At 40.1% G+C, this 21,115-nt stretch overlaps 1 protein-coding gene across 1 annotated transcript; it reads left to right on the top strand.

The window, feature by feature from the left end:
* The first annotated feature begins 3,462 nt into the window (after positions 1–3,462).
* Positions 3,463–7,576, top strand: LOC104239273 (asparagine synthetase [glutamine-hydrolyzing]-like). Its single transcript, XM_009793868.2, has 13 exons — positions 3,463–3,704; positions 4,391–4,529; positions 4,710–4,805; positions 4,886–5,027; positions 5,127–5,317; positions 5,387–5,548; positions 5,667–5,747; positions 5,843–6,064; positions 6,141–6,275; positions 6,351–6,431; positions 6,527–6,613; positions 6,718–6,825; positions 7,023–7,576. Exons 1-13 carry the CDS (start codon positions 3,625–3,627, stop codon positions 7,269–7,271), a joined length of 1,773 nt encoding a protein of 590 aa, XP_009792170.1. The 5' UTR covers positions 3,463–3,624; the 3' UTR covers positions 7,272–7,576.
* Positions 7,577–21,115: the final 13,539 nt, after the last annotated feature.

The following is a 21,115-nucleotide window of genomic DNA, read 5'->3' as shown; positions in this document are numbered from 1 at the left end:
CCTCCTCTAGAATCAACTCACGAAGCCCATCCACATTAGGCACACAAACACGACCCTGCATCCTCAAAACTCCTTCATCACCAACCGTAACCTGTGTGGCATCACCGTGCCTCACTGTGTCCCTAAGGGCAAACAAATGAGGGTCATCATACTGCCCATCTCTGATGCGCTCAATTAAGGAAGACCGAGCAACTGTGCAAGCTAAAACACGATTGGGCTCAGAAACATCTAACCTCACGAACTGATTGTCCAAGGCCTGAACATCTAATGCAAGCGTTCTCTCACCGACTAGAATGTACGCAAGGCTGCCCATACTGATTGACTTCCTACTCAAAGCATCGACCACCACATTGGCCTTCCCGGGATGATACAAGATGGTAATATCATAATCTTTCAATAGCTCCAACCACCTTCTCTGCCTCAAATTGAGCTCCTTTTGTTTGAAGAAATACTGCAAACTCTTATGATCCGTGAACATCTCACACGACACGCCATATAGATAGTGCCTCCAGATCTTCAGCGCGTGAACAATGGCTGCTAGCTCCAATTCATGAACTGGATAATTCTTCTCGTGAATTTTCAGTTGCCGCGAAGCATATGCAATAACCTTGCCAGCATCAATACCGCACCAAGTCCAATACGAGATGCGTCACAATATACCGTATAGGGCCCTGAATCTATGGGCAACACCAACACCGACGCCGTAGCTAAAGCTGTTTTGAGCTTCTAAAAGCTCGCTTCACACTCGTCTGACCATCTGAACGAGGCACCCTTCTGCGTCAGCCTGGTCAATGGGGCTGCTATAGATGAAAACCCCTCCACAAACAGACGGTAATAACCCGCCAATCCCAAGAAACTACGGATCTCTGTGGCTGAAGTAAGTCTAGGCCAATTCTGAACGACCTTAATCTTCTTAGGATCCACCTGAATATCCTTTGCTGATACAACGTGACCCAAGAAAGTAACTGAACTCAAGCAAAACTCACATTTCGAAAACTTAGCATATAACTAGCTGTCTCTCAGAGTCTGAAAAACGATCCGAAGATGCTGCTCATGCTCCTCTCGACTGCGGGAGTAGATCAAGATATCATCAATAAACACAATCACAAAGAAATCCAGGTAAGGCTTGATCACCTGGTTCATCAAATCCATAAATGCTGCTGGGGCATTTGTCAGCCCAAATGACATCAATAGAAACTCATAATGTCCATACCGAATCCGGAAAGTGGTCTTAGGGACATCAGATGCCCTAATCCTCAACTGATGGTAACCTCAAATCGATCTTTGAAAACACCTTGGCACCCTGAAGCCGATCAAATAAGTCATCAATCCTCAGCAATGGATACTTCTTCTTGATGGTGACTTTGTTCAACTGCCGATAGTCTATGCACATCCTCATCGACCCATCCTTCTTCTTTACAAACAACACCGGCGCACCCCAAGGCGAGACACTAGGTCGAATAAAGCCTTTATCAAGCAAATCTTGCAACTGTTCCTTCAATTCTTTCAACTCCGGCGGGGCCATGCGTTATGGCGGAATAGAAATGGGCTGAGTGCTTGGGACTTCGGAATTCCATTCCGGGCATACGCCCAGGTCCCATATTTTACTACGGACCCACCGGGCTTGGGACCTCGGAATTCTTTTATCAAAAATTTATTTCTCGGGTTTGGGACCTCGGAATTCGATTCCGGGCATACGCCCAGGTCCCATATTTTACTACGGACCCACCGGGACCGTCAAAACACGGGTTCGGGTTCGTTTTCTCATAACATTGACCGAAGTCAACTAAAATCAACTTTTTAGACCAAAAATTATTATTTCATCAATTTTTTACATAGAAGCTTCCCGAAAACGCGCCCGAACTACATACGCAAATCGAGGCGAGATAAAATGAAGTTTTTAAGGCTTCGGAACATGAAATCGAGTTCTAAAACATAAAATAATCCTTTGGGTCATCGCAACGAAGAACAACAGAAACAATATAACTCACAAGTAATTCATCTACCACTTACAAAGGAACAATCAAAATATTTAATTGTTCCTATATTATTCAATTGATTCGTTCAATACCAACAAAATCAGACCGAACGAATTTGTGGAGAAAGCAGACAATTTGAATGATATTTGTGGAGAAAGCAGACTATTGCTGCCTTCAACTAGCCATTTTTTTAGCTATTCCATATTTAAAATCTTTCCTTAGTTTTATATTCAAAAAATTTCTTTACGTATTTAATTAACTCATTTTGAAGATAATAAGATACTCGTAAAAAAAAGCGAACGATATTTCACCAAGGACCTTCATGTTTTTAGTATTTTAGTAGTAGTATTAATTAAGATAATATAGATTACTTATCTATCTTAAATCAAACACTAATCCTAATCCATATTCAACATGATTAATTAGGAAGTTGGAACCAATGAGAGCTAATGGCTTGTTTTTAGTTTCAAAGAGTATTTGTAAACACGTTAACAGCTGAATGCACAGTACACAATTTTTGACTTTAGTAACTCCACGAGAAAATAGTGCCTTTGCTGACTCATCTCGTACCAATCTAAAATGGATAAACCCTGACGTGTCAAATAAACTTCTCCAAACAAAGAGCTACCACGTGTTCACGACAATTGGTTGTCCCAGTATATTCCACATGGAGATGGAGTGCTGAAAGATGCTAAAATGGGATATCCTCCATCTATTTAATATCCACCGTTTAAATTTATATAAGGGTTAAGAAAGAAAGTAGGATATTTAGAACTTGTAAATCTAAATATACTATATTATACTTAATGAATTTTTTAAAATTAAATTGCTTTTAAATATAAAAAATTGTCATTTGTTTTGGTCCATAAACAAGGAAAAGCGCCACATACAAAGGAATAGAAGGAGCTGAGCAATGTTATCATATCCTAGTCGATGACTAGCTCTTAAGAAATTGTCATTTAAAAATTGTTATTTGGTGAATTGAACTATAACTTGATTATGTCGTGAATAATATAGTAAAAATTGTTGTAGGTGATCAATAATACAAAGAATTGTTACAATTGAATAGTCCGATTAAAGGAATAATATAGTAACTTTTTTCCCCAATATTTATATCAACAAATAAATGTAAGATAGTCTTTACACTTAAATTTTACCCGCTAAAATTAAATTACTTAGACTTGTGTAAACATAATTTCTAAAAACAAAACGTAGCATGGATTATGAAGAGTTATATGCTAAAACTTGAATGCCATAATAATTATCTTAACACAAGAGATTACATTATTAAACGAACGTCACATCATTTTTTAATATCAGGATTAGACTTAAGATGCGGCGACCAAACAACCCTCTAAGAAAAGGAGAAAAGGAAAGAAATCGAACCGAAGAAACGTCGCCGCTTGAAAGGTAGTTGTTGATGTGCCCATTGGAACGCCTATAAATAGAAGGGCCTGTTTGCCACTAAGCAATGCATTAACTTAGGAAACGTACTCCATTGTGTCTTAGTACGTGGCCATCTCTCCAAAAATCCTGCATAGCCTTCTCTTTATCTGTTTTATTATACTATCATCTTTATTATCCAATCATCTTTAAAAAAAAAAACTAGTGTTTTTGTACTAAGATAACATTTAAAGTAACAATCATGTGCGGGATCTTGGCTGTTTTGGGTTGTTCTGATGATTCTCAGGCCAAAAGGGTTCGTGTTCTCGAGCTCTCTCGCAGGTAAATTATATTTCCCTTCTTTTCTGTATTGTTAATGTTATTGTGTTGCGTTATTATATTGATTCTTTTTTATGAGAAAGTAGTTTCCTGAACGTTTGCATTTTAGAATAAAAGAAGACTAAAGCTTAAGATAGATTATATATTTAGATATTCTTGACGTGGACCTATATCTTAGATTCACAATATAATTTTCTCGGACCAACTGTTTTAGCATGACTTGTGTATGATGTTGATATGAAAAGCTGTGATTTAATTAGTAGGAGTAATTCATTTCCATGTTACAATTACTTATCTTTCTCCTCCTTGTGTTCTTGCCACTGCTAGAGGCAGATCTATAATTCCTACTTAGAGTATTGAACACATTGTACTTTTGAAATTGTAAGTGTGCAGTTTAATATTTGTTAAAATTTTGAAGGTTTTTTTAATTACATGTATATCGTGACGTTATATAGCCTCTCTACCCGCATAAGGTAGGGGTAATGTCTGCGTACAAATAGGCTGATTTCACTCTGTGTTCAGTTGAATCAATATATGCGGCATCCACCACTGTTTGCAAATGCATGGGAATGGAAAAGTCATGCCTCATCACTGTCACACATGATTTTTATTTATTTATTTATTATATATGATTCTTTAAATCTATTAGTGGGTACTGAATCTTGCTAACTGATCGATTGATGAAACAGGTTGAAGCATCGTGGACCAGATTGGAGTGGGCTGTATCAACATGGGGACTGTTACTTGGCACATCAGCGTCTAGCTATTGTTGATCCTGCTTCCGGTGATCAACCTCTGTTTAACGAAGATAAGACGATTGTTGTTACGGTGGGTGCTTTTAATTTCATGTTTACTCTCATTTCTTGCTCAGTTTACTGATGAAAACGAAACTAATGCTGATAACTATCAACCAATCAACCACATACAAGTAGGGGTCGACTATATGATTCATTATATCCTTTCCTCTATTCAAATAGTTGATGATTAATTTCATGCCAAAAATTTCAGGTAAATGGAGAGATCTACAATCACGAGCAACTTCGTAAGCAAATGCCTAATCATAAGTTCCGGACTGGCAGTGACTGTGATGTCATTGCACACCTAGTGAGTACTCATCTTCCAACTTAGGAAACATGTATGTATATGTAAAATTATTCCCTGATTATATTATGTACATTAATCAGTATGAAGAACATGGAGAAGATTTTGTGGACATGCTGGATGGGATCTTCGCTTTTGTGTTATTGGATACTCGAGATAACAGCTTTCTTGTTGCTCGTGATGCCATTGGAATTACTTCCCTTTATATTGGTTGGGGACTTGATGGTAAGATTCCATATGATTTTCTCACTTAGATTTTGTTATTGCAAATGAATATGTTGAATCCTTATATGTACTAATTGTTGTAATTCTGTTCCTTCTCAGGGTCTGTATGGATATCATCTGAGCTTAAGGGCTTGAATGATGACTGCGAACATTTTGAAGTTTTCCCACCAGGGCACTTGTACTCTAGCAAGAATGGCGGCTTTAGGAGGTGGTACAATCCTCCTTGGTTCTCTGAGGCCATTCCTTCCACTCGTTATGATCCCTTAGTTCTCAGGCGTGCCTTTGAAAATGTGAGTTAATATTGTTGTTGTTGAAATGGATCCAACATGTTGGTTTTAAGGCTATATATCATTTTGCAGGCTGTTATCAAAAGGTTGATGACTGATGTCCCCTTTGGTGTTCTCCTCTCCGGGGGACTCGATTCATCCTTGGTTGCTTCGATTACTGCTCGCTACTTGGCTGGTACAAAGGCTGCCAAGCAGTGGGGAGCACAGCTTCATTCCTTCTGTGTTGGCCTTGAGGTCAGATAATCTTGAGACTTGTGTGATTACAACATTAATAACGACAACACCTCATTCACAAGCTAGTAAGGTCAGCTATATGAAATCTGATACCGATTTGCTTGCTTTCACCGAACAGGGCTCACCGGATCTCAAGGCTGCAAGAGAAGTTGCTGACTACTTGGGAACCGTTCACCACGAGTTTCACTTCACCGTTCAGGTTTTGATGGAGCAACTCTATTTTCACTTGATCTATCATCCTCTTCGTTTCTCCTTTGTTTACCTGATGGCAAATGACATGTGTTGTATTTGCAGGATGGAATTGATGCAATTGAAGATGTTATTTACCATATTGAGACATACGATGTAACGACAATCAGAGCAAGCACTCCTATGTTCCTTATGTCGCGTAAGATTAAGTCACTAGGAGTGAAGATGGTCATATCTGGGGAAGGATCTGATGAAGTGTTTGGTGGCTACTTGTACTTTCACAAGGCTCCCAACAAGGAAGAGTTCCACAAGGAAACATGTCGCAAGGTATAAGAAAGTGCTTCCAGTTCCTAGTTTAAATAGGACAAGGAGTTGAGAAAATGTTGATTTTTTCCCTATGCAGATTAAAGCGCTTCACCAATATGACTGCTTAAGAGCAAATAAGTCAACATCTGCATGGGGTTTAGAAGCTAGAGTCCCTTTCCTAGATAAGGAGTTCATCAATGTTGCCATGAGTATTGATCCAGAGTGGAAGTTGGTAAGTAGTTGACCCCCAATTGTTGATCGAATAAACAATCAACTGTCCCTAAAACTATGTATTTATTCATTTCAGATTAAACCAGAGCAAAGGAGAATTGAAAAGTGGGCTCTAAGGAGGGCCTTTGATGATGAGGAGCATCCTTATCTCCCAAAGGTGTACTAAATCGCCATTTTCAAACTGATTTGCAAATGATTTTGAATGTTATATTATTAATCAAACTAACAATTTACTCATTACATTCCTTGCAGCACATCCTGTATAGGCAAAAAGAACAATTCAGTGATGGCGTGGGCTATAGTTGGATAGATGGACTCAAAGCACATGCTGAACAACATGTGCGTTTCAATGACTAATCAACGACTTTCTACTGCTCTTATTTATCTTCCAATGCTTGTTTGTTTTAAAGCTGACCGAGGAAACAAATTTTTTCCTTTAATAGGTGACCAATAGGATGATGTTTAATGCTTCACATATATTCCCTCATAACACACCCATTACAAAGGAAGCATACTACTATAGGATGATTTTCGAGCGCTTTTTCCCACAGGTAATTTGTTCAGATAATAGTGAGAATTTATGATAAATGGACTAATTTACGTTTGTTGTCGATTTTGCAACCTTCCAACAGTGTGAGCAAGCTCACATAATCGGAATTTTTTGTTCAAATAATAATGCATTGGAAATCATAATGCTAAATTGAGATTTACTTTTAACCATGTTCCTCTACCATTTTTGGTTCTGCAGAATTCAGCTGGGCTAACCGTTCCTGGAGGAGCAAGTGTGGCGTGTAGCACAGCTAAAGCTGTAGAGTGGGATGCTTCTTGGTCAAAGAACCTTGATCCTTCAGGCAGGGCTGCTATTGGTGTACATAACTCGGCTTATGAGAATCATGTACCTGCTATGGCTAATGGGAATTTGACCAAAAAAATCATTGGTCGTGTGCCTTCTATGGTAGAAGTTGGTGCTGCTCCCGAGCTCACAATAAAGAGTTAGCAGCAGTCTGTTGTCCATGACTTCTTGCTCATATTTAATATTAATATTATTATTATTATTATTATTATTATTATTATTATTATTATTATTATTATTATTATAAGTTTTAGTCTATTGTCATTATTAAGGGAAGAGGCAGCATGTCTTTTAGCTGTTCTGCTACATTAAAAAGCATCCGGTCATGTATTATATAGAATAAAGACCAGATGAGGGTGGTTTTAAGCCGAACAATATTAATACTATTGTTGGTTTAGCAAGTCTTAGGAGCTTTTCAGTTTTCTACTTAAACTATCATATTTTTGTCAGTTTCCTACTTAAACTATTCGAAGTCCCCAAAATCCTCCCGAACTATATTGTCCTTCGTATTAAAACCCCGGGCTTGGGAGTGCGCGGTAGCGGTAAAAAGGGGAGAAATTAAAAAATAGCCAGATTTACAAGTGGTCATTCAAAAATAGCCACAGTTTCAAAAGTAATCGAAATTTAGCCATTTTTCATGTAAAGATAAATCTGAACGAAAGCACTGCTTAAAATCCGGAAAAATACTCCAATATAAGTTCCAGTATATTATACTGGAGTTCCAGTATAATATACCGGTCTCGCATAATATACTGGAACTTTCCGAGTGTTGGAGTTCCAACATAATATGCTGGAAGTTCATACACAGGTGCACCGATCTCCAGTATATTATGTTGGAACTTTTCATGTTGCAGCAAAATAGTGGCTATTTTTTAATGACTTTGTAAACGCTGGCTATTTTTGAATGACCAGTCCGAAAATTGGCTAGCCCGTGCTATTTTTACGGTGAAAAGCCATCAAAATGGCCCACCTAACAAAAAATAATGGCTAATTAGTCTAACTCTCTTTCAAATTTATTTTTTAATAAATATTCTCCTATTTCAGTTGTATACATCTTTCTTCCTAAATTTTCACCATTCTTCCTTATTTGTTTTACCTTTCTTCTTTGTTCTTCACCTTGTTCTTTTTTTTTAAAACCTTTTTTCTTCAATTCTTCATATGGGTTTCTTCTGGAAAAAAATTTCCCTCTTTTATTTCCCCTAAAATTATTTATTTTCTTTCTTGTTTTAGTCTTCTTTCTTTCATGTCTTACACTTATTTTTGAAAGAATACCAATTTAAATCTTTTTATTAAACTCAACACCTTGTAAAGAATAAAGTTGAATCTCTTGAACCTTTTTATGTAATATGGAATTAGAGAATGTAATTACCGGATAATTAATTTTTTATTTGGAAAATTTTATTTTGTGTAATCTTTTTTATGTAATATAAGATGATTTTTAAGAAATGCAACACTATATGGCTTTATTTATATTTTAACTATGCTACAAAATGAATATTTATAAGAACTTATCAATTGGAGTCCAGCATAAAGCACAATCACAATTAAACCAAATATTAATACAGTACATTAGATATTATTTTGGCAAAGAATCCTAGAATTAATCAATTATTCTAGAGTAATACATCATGAGTAAACTATATAAAAAAAACTGTGTACAAACTATAGGGGAATATAGTTCAGGGAGGTTTTGGGGACACCAGATGGTTTAAGTAGGTAACTAAGAAAAAAGTGATAGTTTAGGCAGGTTTTAGGCTGAGTTAAATAGCCACGTGTAGTCGTGTAGTGCTACATGACACATTTTTTAGACTATTAGGATCGTGTACTAGATGTGAGCACGTAATTTTTGTTTCGCGCGACAACCGCTCCAAAAAAAATAAAAAAAAATAACAATTGGTCCTGCTGTACAATTTTTGGATTTTTACATGGAACTTTGTTAATTATTTATGATTTTTGCCCATTTTTATTTTTATTAAAAACAAAATACAAAAAATGTATGTGTCATGCATAATTTGAACCGTAACCCGGTTGTTAAATAGAAAATCATAAATAGGCATCTTTGTCCGTGATTTTGTTTTGTTTGATTTTACCTGTTTTAAAATATTTTTATGCGTGTGCAAATAATTGTATTAAGTGTTTATGAAATTTTATTTACTTAGGTTTTGTTTTAAAAATAAAAAAATAAAAAAATAAAAAATAATAATAATAATAAAAAAAAGGAGATGCAGAATTGGGTTTAAAAATCGGTTGGGCTTACTTTTATTGTTAATTCAAAGCCCAAAACAACCCAACCCAAAACCCCATGTAAACCCGGTCCAGACCAGCTGGCCTCAAGGGGCGTTCCAAACGACACCGTTCTGATCTGGTCTGATCTGGGCCGTTGATCTCAGATTGATCAACGGCCAAGATCTCTCACCCCGAACCCACTAACAGACCCGACCCGTCTCACCCGGACCGACCCCAACCCTTTACCCTTGAAACGACGCCGTTCCCTGTTAGTCGAAGGATCCTGGCCCTTCATCACATCTCATCCAACGGCCAGGATCCACCTACCCACTAACTATATAAACTCATAACCTTACCCTGCCCCCCTATCCGAACCCCAGCCTTCATCGTCTTCACAAGAACCCCAAACCCTAGAGCCGCCTCGGTACACCTTCACCATGAAAGTCGGTGGCATGAACGCCGGTGGCCTTCACCTTAACACCATAGAACCCCCTCACCGCCCTGAACATTGATCTGTTGGCCGTTTAGTTCGAATCCCTTCCCACCTTCTCGAATCTTCATTTGAAGATTCGAGTCGGAACCCGATTTACACCAATCGACCTCAACTTCACACCAGACAGTCCCCAGACCCCCTCGTGACCAAACCATGCTTGGTTTGGTCCGAATCTAACCAGGGAAACACGAATCCCAGATCTAATTTTTTGAACCCTAGTTTTCTCCATGCATGTTCCATATCTGTTCAAGCCGAAGAGATTAAGGTCTAATGGACCTTAATCGAAGTGTTTCTCATTTGAGAAACACTTCGATTAAAGTCCGTTCAGCCTTAAGAAAGGTCTGTCCGAATCCAAATTAAGGCTTTTGATTTTTCGAGTTTTAAGGTGAGTTTTGCTTTTCTTTTCTTATTTCTGTTAGTCCATGTTCGTTTTCAAGATCTGTTCATATTTTGTGTAATTCATTTCGAATTTTATCAACTGTGTCCTGTCCACTTTGCCGGAACCTCGGTGTTTTGAGTCCTTCTTCTGTTTTGTTCTGATAATGTGTATGTATGTATTTGTTGTGCAATTAACTGAATCTCAAATTTGAACCGATTAACTGACTCCTCAAGTACAATTCTGTTTGGTCAGTACAATTCAAATCATGTGTCGATACTGTTAAATGTCTGATTTTTGGCTACGATTGTATGTGTTATAACTAATATAGTCGAGTCGACATGTGTCGTCAATTAGTTTCAGATGTTGAACAATAACAAATTGATCTGCTTCTGTTAAGCATTGTATGAATCAGTTAGGAATTGAATTTAGCTACTTATAGTTGTTAATCTGAATCAGAAATATAAAAAAAGATTGGTTTTGTTTAGTTGCAGTCAGAATTGGAGGGCATGTGCACTTGTGCACAACATGTGCACTTGTGCACAACATGGGCATAAAGGCCTTTGTTACATTTAAAATAGTTTGACAGCATATGCTGTCAGATTATACCATGCTGCCCAATACCCTGCTTTAGTTTAAGAAGTATTAAACCTCTTTCAAAAGAGTAAGTCTGCCAGGGAATGTGATGGGGTTCTAATACTTAAAAGTTTGAGTGGAAACTGAAAAGGAGGGAGCACATGGGAGGGTGTTTTGAGATTGATGAACATGCTGTTAAAGGGCTAAGTTTTAGGCTTATAAAAGGGGGGAAGAGGGAGACATACAGGGAGGGAAGAGAGAACTGGGAGGGAATTAAGAAGAAGGAGAGCTGAAGTTCTGGGGGATAGATACACACACACAGACAGAGAAAAGGAGAATACACACAGAAAACTTAGTTTGGAGATTGAGAGCTGAAGTTCTGAAAAACAGAAAAACTGGAAAAGAACTCTGTTTGATAACACAGACAGACAAAACTAGAAATTGCATTCTTATTTGCTGTCTTGATTTCACTGGTCTTGATCTGTTTGTTCAACACTGATTTCTTCTAAATCCAACTGAGTCTGCTGGTTGTTTGTTGGTTTACTCTGGGACTTGGTCTAGCTGGGATCTTGATTCTACCCCAATTGTTTCATTTGTTGCTGCTGCTGCTATTCTGTTTTTGCTGCTGCTGATTTCCCTATCTTCTTCCTCTTCTCCTTTGCATTTTCAGTATTTCCAGGTACATATTTCGAGTCTCACATTGGTGTAGCTGATTGTAACATTGAAAAGCATGAATTGAAAGATCTGAAGGAGTTATAATCATCCGCTGTTTATTGACTGCCTTTTTCATAAATGTTGCTAAGTCGTGTAAATTTTAGTTTGTAGTTCAATAGAGAAGTACATTAGTAAGTTTGTATCTGATTGAAGCTTATGCTGATTTTAAACCACAATATGCAATTGATTTAATGGTATATAGGATGTAACTACAATTCATGGAATATGCAACCATTAGTATAGTTGTTAATTCAAAATCCGTTCTTCAGCATGCTTCGAATATATAGGTTGTTTAATCCCGCAAAAATACAATACAGTTTTTTTTAGATTCTTGGGTTGCAATTTTATTAGGCATGTTTAAGATAGTTTTTTTACACCATAGGTAGCATCCTTTGGTAAGGAATTCCATTAATCCTGTTTAAGCAATTTAATTTAAATTCGACTCAAGGATGTTTGTTCGGTTTAAGCGTTGTACTTCGTCAGCTCGTATGTGATTTCTTTGACAAATTAAAGCATTTTTCCATGAAGTATAATGTTTTCTCCACTTTGTAAATAATTGATCAGAAATTGATAAGAATCCGGATTGGGCCCAAACATATAATTAAATTAGCATGTACCTTTTTTCTTCTAGTTTTAGAGACAAACGCATTAGAAATGTAGCCACTTTAGGATATCCTTTCTAAAATAGAGACGAGCCTCGCTAAATGAAAAATGCAAATTGCGGGGCCCTCAATAACTAGCCATAACAAATACTTAGAATTTGGGACAGGCCAGTTAGTGAATTTCATGGCCTTCCCCAAGAATTATAACACGTTAGACTCTTTAGGCACGGTTTAATTAAATAACAGTCTTAAACTCGGGTGCACATTGATGTGACCCAAATCCAAATCTCAACGGAGTCAAGATGTGTCGACGACCACGGGTGCATTGATTGTGACGTGGTTCGAGATACATTTCCACGACGTTGCAATTCTATAAAAAAATAAAAAAAATGATAATAATAAAAGCGGTTTAAACTTAATAAAAGCACGTAAGTCATAACATGCATTTAAATCAGATATTTAGCCATTATAACAATTTAAGCGACCGTGCTAGAACCACGGGATTCGAGGGTGCCTAACACTTTCCCTCGGGTCAACAGAATTCCTTACTTAGAATTTCTGGTTCGCAGACTTCATTTGGAAAAGTCGAAAATTTCCTCGATTTGGGATTCAAGATAAACCGGTGACTTGGGACACCAAAAACCAAACCTTTCCCAAGTGGCGACTCTGAATTAAATAAATAATCCCATTTCGAATATTGTCACTTAAATTGGAAAAACTCCCTCGCGCATTTAACCCTTCGGGGCGGGCGCGCAAAAAGGAGACTCCGCTGGGGAAAAGTTCCCAGAACCACTGGTTCAGGGTTCAAGAATTCGAGCTTAGAATAATTGTTATATTTGGCTTTATTATCTGATCTTTATTACATGTTTTTGCATAACGTGCTAAATGTTGTCTTTTACCGCTTTGATATTATTTGAACTGTATATAAACTGTGCCGAAACCCTTCTCTTCTTACCTCCGGGGAGAAGATCGCTGGTCGAGACTCCCTATTCTGTTAGTGTCAATACCTGAAATAAGAAAGAGGTCGGACAAGTTACAAAGCCGGACGATCTCGTGGGTCCCCGGTACGTAGCCCCCTCCTCGACTCGAGTTGTCCGCTCGGGTACACAGTCTAGAACAAATACCCAGGTTACGAACCTAGAATAACTTGACTTCATGCCAGATCCCTAGTAGGAACGCTTATTTGCATCATGTTGCATTTGACTTAGGGGACTCAACACAGGGGTTGGGTCCGTCTAGGACAGGCAACCGGAAATGAAAAGACCATCCTGCTGCATCCTATTTGTTTTGCGCATTTATTTGCTTCAGTTCCGCATGCTGACCGGTTTTTAAAAAAAAATTAAAAAAGAAAAATAGTAGCGTAGGGAGATAATTACTTCTTTTGGAAAAACCAATGTCTGAGTAGTGTCGAAACCTCGCCGGAATTTCTTCTAAAATATATATATATAAAAAAAAAAGAGATTGTCTTCTAGTTTGATTTTAAAATAAAAATAAAAATTTTCTTTTTATCATTTTCAAAATCAAAAAAAAAAAGAGAAGGTATTTATTTAAAAGTAAAAAAAAAACGGAAAATTCATAATTCAAAAAAAAATGTTGTTTCTTTTGTAGTACACCTTTTATAAATTCAGACTAATAGTCCAAATATTTCCTAAAAAAAAAATAATAAATATTTTCTTTAGTCTTTATCTCTTTTCAAAAATAGTATAAAAATATATATTCTTGTTTTCTAGGTTTATTTGATTTTCTCTATTCACGATAGCCCGAACTACGCCGGTTTGATTCTCACCGGATGTGAGATACGTAGGCAACCCTCGTCGGGTTCAACCCCCGTTTTTGCTAAAATAGCCAAAATCAATGAATAAAAAAAATGTGTTTCAAACTTTAAAAAAGAGTCGTAAATAAATCAGGTGATGTTGTTTTGTCATAAATAGCCGAATGTTCCCGAAAGGGACGCCGGAAGGTTGACTTTGCATAAACAGCCACCTTTGAGTCATTTTTTTAAAGGTTTGGCCCAATTGACCCACACAGCCTTAAAATCCTTGTCACCGAGGCGTTGAAAGGCCGTGTTGGCAACATTGAGTTTTCTAATTCGAAAACGATAAAAAGTCATAAATAAATCGGGTGATGCTGTTTTGTCATAAATAGCCGAATATTCCCGAAAGGGACGCCGGAAGGCTGACTTTGCATAAATAGCCACCTTTGGGTCTTGTTTAGTATTTTGTCCAGTTGACCCACACGGCCTTAAAATCTTCGTCCTCAAAGTGTTTAAAGGCCGTGTTCAAAACTTGATCCCTTTTGTAAAATATTTTTTTTTTGAGTCAAAATCATTTTTGTTGAAATCACCTTAATAAATATGCAGGATGAGCACGATGCAAAATGAACATTTTTCAATAATGACCAAAATCCCTGTCAAGTTACGGCTATGGTGGAATGATCTAGGCGCTGAAGGACAAAATGAGGTCAAGAAATATCTGAAAGGTCTCGTGGGTTTGTTGGAAATCCAGCCTCGGGGAGATATCATAAGAGCTTTGGTTACCTATTGGGACCCGGCGCACAATGTTTTCCATTTCTCTGATTTTGAACTCACCCCGACTTTGGAAGAAATGGCCGGATACATCGGGAATACTGAACTTCCCTTGAGGGAAAAATACTTGGTCGCCCCAAGAGTCGTCACGGTACATCGGTTCCTAGATTCATTGAAGATACCTAGAACAGTCCACAACCCGGATCTGGCAGCCGGATTTTGTACTCCATGCTTCATATATGATAGGTACGGTCATGAGGGGGGATTCAATAATCCAATCAACAAACTGTGCAGCAAAGGTGTTCGTCAGAAGTGGGACAAACACAGACGGGTAGCTTTCATGATGATGTTCCTGGGCCTTCTGGTATTTCCAAGGAAAGACGGAAACATTGATTTGAAGATATCCGGGGTCGTCAGCACTTTACTCACGCAAAATGACAGTACTCTCGCACCTATGGTGGTATCTGACATCTTTCGAGCTCTTACAGCTTGTAAAGCTGGGGGAAATTTCTTCGAAGGTTGTAACTTGCTCCTACAAATATGGATGACCGAGCACCTCTGCCATCATTCCGAGATTTTGAGCCATGGTTCCCCGGAAAAGACTTGCATAGAAGAATCTTACACGAGAACCAAAGAGATCAGTTTGCCCAAAGGAGTCCTGGCATGGACCTCGTTCTTTCAAGCTCTTACTGCCAGCCAAATACAATGGACGCTAGGATGGTTGCCTGTTGATGAGATCCTATATATGTCGGCAGCTAAAACTTATTTCTTACTGATGGGGCTTAAGAGCATTCAACCTTACGCACCCTGCCGAGTTTTGAGACAGTTCGGAAGATGCCAGACAGTACCTCATGAGGAAGATCTTAGCACTCAAGCAATTGAGATAAGTCCTAACGGACAATTCCCAGAAGCAAAGATTCGCCAAATCTGGAGTGAGTGTCAATATTTGAAATCAGATACTTGCGTGCGGGATCGAGCCAAAGGAGAGACAGCGCCAGGTTACCTTGCATGGTATAGAAGGGAATTTGAGCATGAAAGGCTGGCTAAGAGACCCCACATCCGGAATTTCACCGAATCATCGTAAAGGCAGTGGGATTGGTTAGCAAAGGAAAGAGGCTATTGCGCCGAAATCAGCAGGTTAAAGCAACAAGTAGAAGGCTTGAAATATGAGCACAACGTGCAAGCTGCCACCAGTCTGGGAGAGCGGAACAGGTTAATTCAGGAAAACGAAATGCTCAGAGCCCAGATCAAACAGATAAAGGTGGATGCAGATAAACAGCCAAGGCGTCGATCAGACGAGCAGCTGATAAAAAGGTTAAAAAGTGAAATCAGGGAATGGCAAGATGGTTTGGAGAAATCTGAAAACATCATAGCGGAGCTCAGGGCACAGTGGGATACAAGAACAGATAAGCATCACCGATACTTGAATCAATTGGAAGGCGATCACGAGAAAACTGTTGCTAAAATAAAGAGAGAGATGGCTGCGTTTGAGATCAAAGCAGTTAATCAGGCCAAGGATTTCCAAATTGAGAGCAGATACTGGTACGACTCAATGGCCCAGATGAAGTTGGAAGTAAGGCGATTGAAGCATCAGCATATACAGGATACTCAAGTATTCAAGATATGTAGAGACCAGATAAAACGCTTACTCGTAGAGAAGAAGCAAACCAGAGATAGGATTAAGGCCATTGCCCATGCCATCACCAGACGATGTCTACGATGTGAGAACATGTCCAGCGTTACCGTCCTCTCGGCAGTGATGGGTTATGTCAAGCAGACTATGCACGAGCTGGAGCAACTTGAGAGGGATCTCACGCCTAGGACCGCGGCGAGGTCGAACGATGCCCCGCGGACACCAATTTTCAAAACCATAATGCACTCATAAGTCAAATCTGTATCTTAGCATCTTCTGCCTGTTTTTCCCATCAGGGTGATTTTTAGTCTATTTTGAGTCTAGGTTTATTTTCGAAGTTTGCTTTTTCTTTTGCAAAATGTAGTTTGTAATAGACCATTTCAACAATAAAGAGGTTGCTTCTTTTACGCTCATTTGTGTTTTTCGAACTACGTAATGATCTGATTCACGTAGGCATCGTGATACGTAGGCAATCCTCATCGGATCCGGTCGCATTTCTTTTACTGCAAAATAAAGAAAAAAAAATATAATAATAAAAAAAAAGTTGAAAAACTAACAAAGAGGAAAAATGCCGGAATGACGCATGCTCTCGTAGCAAACATATAGTAATCCACTTAACTGTATAGGTGCATCATGCCCAACGTGAGATTAACTATCTGTTATTTGCTGCAAATTAACCGTGCGTTTGTCGATGAGTATTCCAGGGTTTTTGGAAAGACGGTTGGTTTGGTGAAAGTCTGGCCTCGCACTCATACTTCACGAGGTCAAGGAGAAGTGTTCAACTACCTGTTGTTAGGACCAGAAGCAGTACTCACACTTACTTCACCAGGTCAAAAGGAAGTGTGGAAATGTCTTCAGAAATTCCATTGCAAACAATCCCTGTTTCCGAGGAGAGCTCGATCTCAGCCGTCCTCACACCTGAATCCGCAACTGCGGAGGAAAATAGAATCCTACGGCTCCGCATGTTGGAAATGCTGGACGACTGGAATAATGGGAAAGAGCCGCCAAGTGTCGTCCCCGGATTCCCTGAATTATTCTCCAGGTCAAGTGGGACTTCTAATGTCCCCATAAATTATCCTGCTACCCCATTCGGGTACCCAGCCACCTCAGCCTTCTCTGCTGGATCGCCTTCTGAGCCTCATCCCCGAATGTCAGCCACCGATGCAAGCATGAACATCTTTACTGCATCGCCTTGCCCGATTACGGCACAGCCTGCCACGTGCAAACCAAGCTTTGACTCATCCTCTTTTACATTCCAAGCACCATCGTTCTCAATGGAACCAACTAGGTTCGCTACCAGTACTAATCCTCTACCGCCTCAGGGCGAGCTTGCACCCGGGCAAGATCAGAACCCCAGAATTGCAGAACAAAATGAGATTGCCAAGAGAATGAGAAGCCTTGAACAAAGTTTGAAGAATATGCAAGGATTAAGCGGACAGAAGAGCGTCTCTTACGCCGACCTATGCATGTTCCCTCACGTGCACCTGCCAGCAGGTTTCAAGACCCTGAAGTTCGAGAAATACGATGGGCACGGTGACCCCATTGCACATCTTAAGAAATACTGCAACCAATTGCGGGGAGCCGGCGGAAAAGAAGAACTGCTAATGGCATATTTTGGGGAAAGTCTAGTAGGGATAGCCTCGGAATGGTATATGGACCAGGAAATGTCTCGATGGCATATATGGGATGATCTCGCCAGAGATTTTGTGAAACAATTCCAGTATAACATCGACATTGCGCCAGACCGAAATTCGCTGTCGAATTTGAAGAAGAAACCTTCAGAAAGCTTCAGGGAATATGCTATTAAGTGGCGTGAACAGGCGTCAAGAGTGAAGCCTCCCATGGATGAAGTGGAAATGGTCACTACTTTTCTCCAGGCTCAAGAATCTGACTATTTCCAAAACATGATGTCAGCCATGGGTAAGCCATTCGCGGAAGCGATCAAGATTGGAGAGATGGTAGAAAATGGTCTGAAAACAGGTAGGATTCTGAGTCAAGCAGCCATAAGGGCAACCTCCCAGGCCGTCCAAAGCGGGTCCGGAGGAATGACAAGAGGGAAGAAGAAAGAAGAAACGACTATGGCAGCCTCGGAAGCAAGGGAGTATCGTCATCCCAGGCCCCGTTTCCCGGAAAGAACCCCACAACACTACTACCCCCACTCCAATTTGGCATATGCTCATCAACCTTATATGGTCATGAATGCCCAACCTTATACCCATCCACCACAACAAGCCAACCGAGGCCCAGCTCCACCTCCCAGAAATCAGCCTCCTTACCGCAACCACTATAACCCACAACCCCCGCAGAATAACTTCCGCCCTCAAGAGCCACCCCGAAGGCGGACCTTCACGCCCATCGGTGAACCATACTCAACTTTGTTCCCGAAGCTAGTCCAGCTGGGTTTCTTGCAACCAATCCCTCAAACAAGGCAAAACCCGACGTCACCTTCTTACAAAGCTGGAGTCTGATGCGCCTATCATTCAAGGGCCGAGGGACATGATACAAATGACTGCTGGTCGTTGAAGAGAGTGGTCGAAAATTTGATAGAGCAAGGGAAAATAGTTCTAAGGGACGAGGAGATCCCGAATGTAACTAACAATCCATTGCCTGCTCACAATAATGGGCCGCTGATCGGAATGATTTGCGAAGACAAAGAATTCGACCCTGCTTTGAAAGCCATAATTGCCATTGTCGACACGGGGAAGAGGCCTGAGACAGACCAGAAACCAAAAAAGGGGGAGGAGGCCAAAGCTATAAAGAAAGAGCCTGAAAAGAAGGTGGAGAAGAAAGTGGTACCGGCAAAGGGTGGAGTTCTTTACATACCGCGAGGTCAAGCCAAGAAGACGCAGAACTTCGGGATCAAAAAGACAAAACCTATGTATGTGCCAAAAGGGGCCTATGTGGTCCGGGGGACGATTCAACCACCTCGGCTGAATGAGCCAGTGGTTATCGGACGCGTGCCACAAAAGCCAATGACCAACCCGTCCACAGTGCCGTGGAATTATCAAAAGACTTTGGTAATGTACAAAGGCAAAGAGGTCATGGGAGAACTTCCAGAAAATACTTTCATTGGAAGGTATTCAAATACCCAAGAACTGAACGACGCCACACAAAGGCGATTCCCGCCAAAGAAGCCCGTAAGTGTTGAAGAAGCGGAAGTGTTCTTCCAACAAATGAAAATGCCAGATTACGAAGTGATAGATCAACTGCGCAAGTACCCCGAGCAAGTGTCCATGCTGTCATTGTTAATGAGGTCGACCGAGCATCGAAAGATCTTACTAAAGACCCTGAATGAAGCATATGTGCCAGTTGAAACCTTGGTAGAGCAATTAGAGCGGATGACAGAAAGATTCTTCGCCGTCAACCAAATCTCTTTCAGCAAGAACGATCTACCCCCGGAAGGAGCGGCACACAATAAGGCTTTGCATCTAACAATTAAATGCGAAGACTATTATGTCAAGCGGGTAATGTTGGATGGGGGCTCAGGTGTTGACATTTGCCTGCTCTCCACGCTACAAAGAATGGAAATTGGGACCGGAAGAATCCGACCCAACAATGTCTGCGTAAGAGCTTTCGACGGCATCAAGAGAGATACCATGGGAGAAATAGACCTATTGTTGGCCATAGGACCAGTCGAATTTCAAGTAACATTCCAGGTGCTCGACATGGATACATCCTACAATTTTCTCCTTGGCAGACCTTGGATCCATGCGGCAGGAGCTGTGCCTTCCACTCTTCACCAGATGGTGAAGTTTGAGTACGAAGACCGAGAGATCGTGGTCCATGGGGAAGATGAGCATGCTATCTATCGGGACCCATCCATCCCATATCTTGAACCGAGAGAAGGGAGCGAACATACGGTCTATCAAGCTTTCGAGATTGTACTGACAGAGCAACACGAAGAGGGAATACCCTGCCCCCAGCCTTTCTTGTCTAACGCCTCGGTTATGGTGGCCAAAGAGATGATCCGGCACGAATTTAGGCCAGGGAAGGGGCTTGGACGAACCCTTCAAGGAATAACAGAACCCATTACCTTGCCAGTCACCAAGAAACCTTTTGGACTAGGTTTCAAACCTACTCCAGCAGACGAAGAGTGGGCAAAGAAAAGAAAAAATGAGGGTTGGAAGTTACCTCGACCACTGCCGGATTTAAATGCAACTTTCATCAGGCCAAGGTACGCTGAAGAAGAAGATGATGAGGTCTTCACAGCTGAGGAAATCGAGGAGATATGTGGGGCAATGAGAGAGATGCTCTACGAGGTCCACATGGTTCAACCAGGTGAAGGCACAAGCACTGCTGAGATGCTATACATGGGGCCGAACGCCCAACTTCAAAACTGGGAGGCTACGCCATTCCCGACTAGACGGAAGTCCGGGTAGACCTGTCCTGCCACCTTTCCTGTGTCACAAGTTATCTCCAGGACATAACTTGAACGTTTTCTTCTTTTCAATTGTTGTTTTGAGTTCCTAAGTTGTAAACATTGTTGTCTTCCAACTTTCCAAAGAAAAATGAAAAAAATCATCATTGCTTTCCCATTCTTTCTTTTGTTCTGATTTTGTTATTTTTCCTTTTATCTTTCTTTTCAGTTATAATAATGCGGCTTTAAATATGACATGCTTGCGGACTTCACACCCAGGTCACAATGAGCTATTTAACTGCGAATTAATGAACCCAGAATCAGAATATGATGCGGAAGAAGCTTTTAGGGAGATAAACCGAGAGTTGGAATACTTTGAGAATAAACCTAAGCCAAATCTGAATGACACCGAACCGGTTAATTTAGGAACTCCTGAAGAAATCCGGGAGACCAAGATAAGCATTCACACGGACAAGAAAACGCGAGA

This window comes from Nicotiana sylvestris, chromosome 6, assembly GCF_000393655.2.
Source record: "Nicotiana sylvestris chromosome 6, ASM39365v2, whole genome shotgun sequence".
In the NCBI taxonomy this organism is placed as follows: domain Eukaryota; kingdom Viridiplantae; phylum Streptophyta; class Magnoliopsida; order Solanales; family Solanaceae; genus Nicotiana; species Nicotiana sylvestris.
This window is presented reverse-complemented; position numbering and strand designations above follow the sequence as displayed.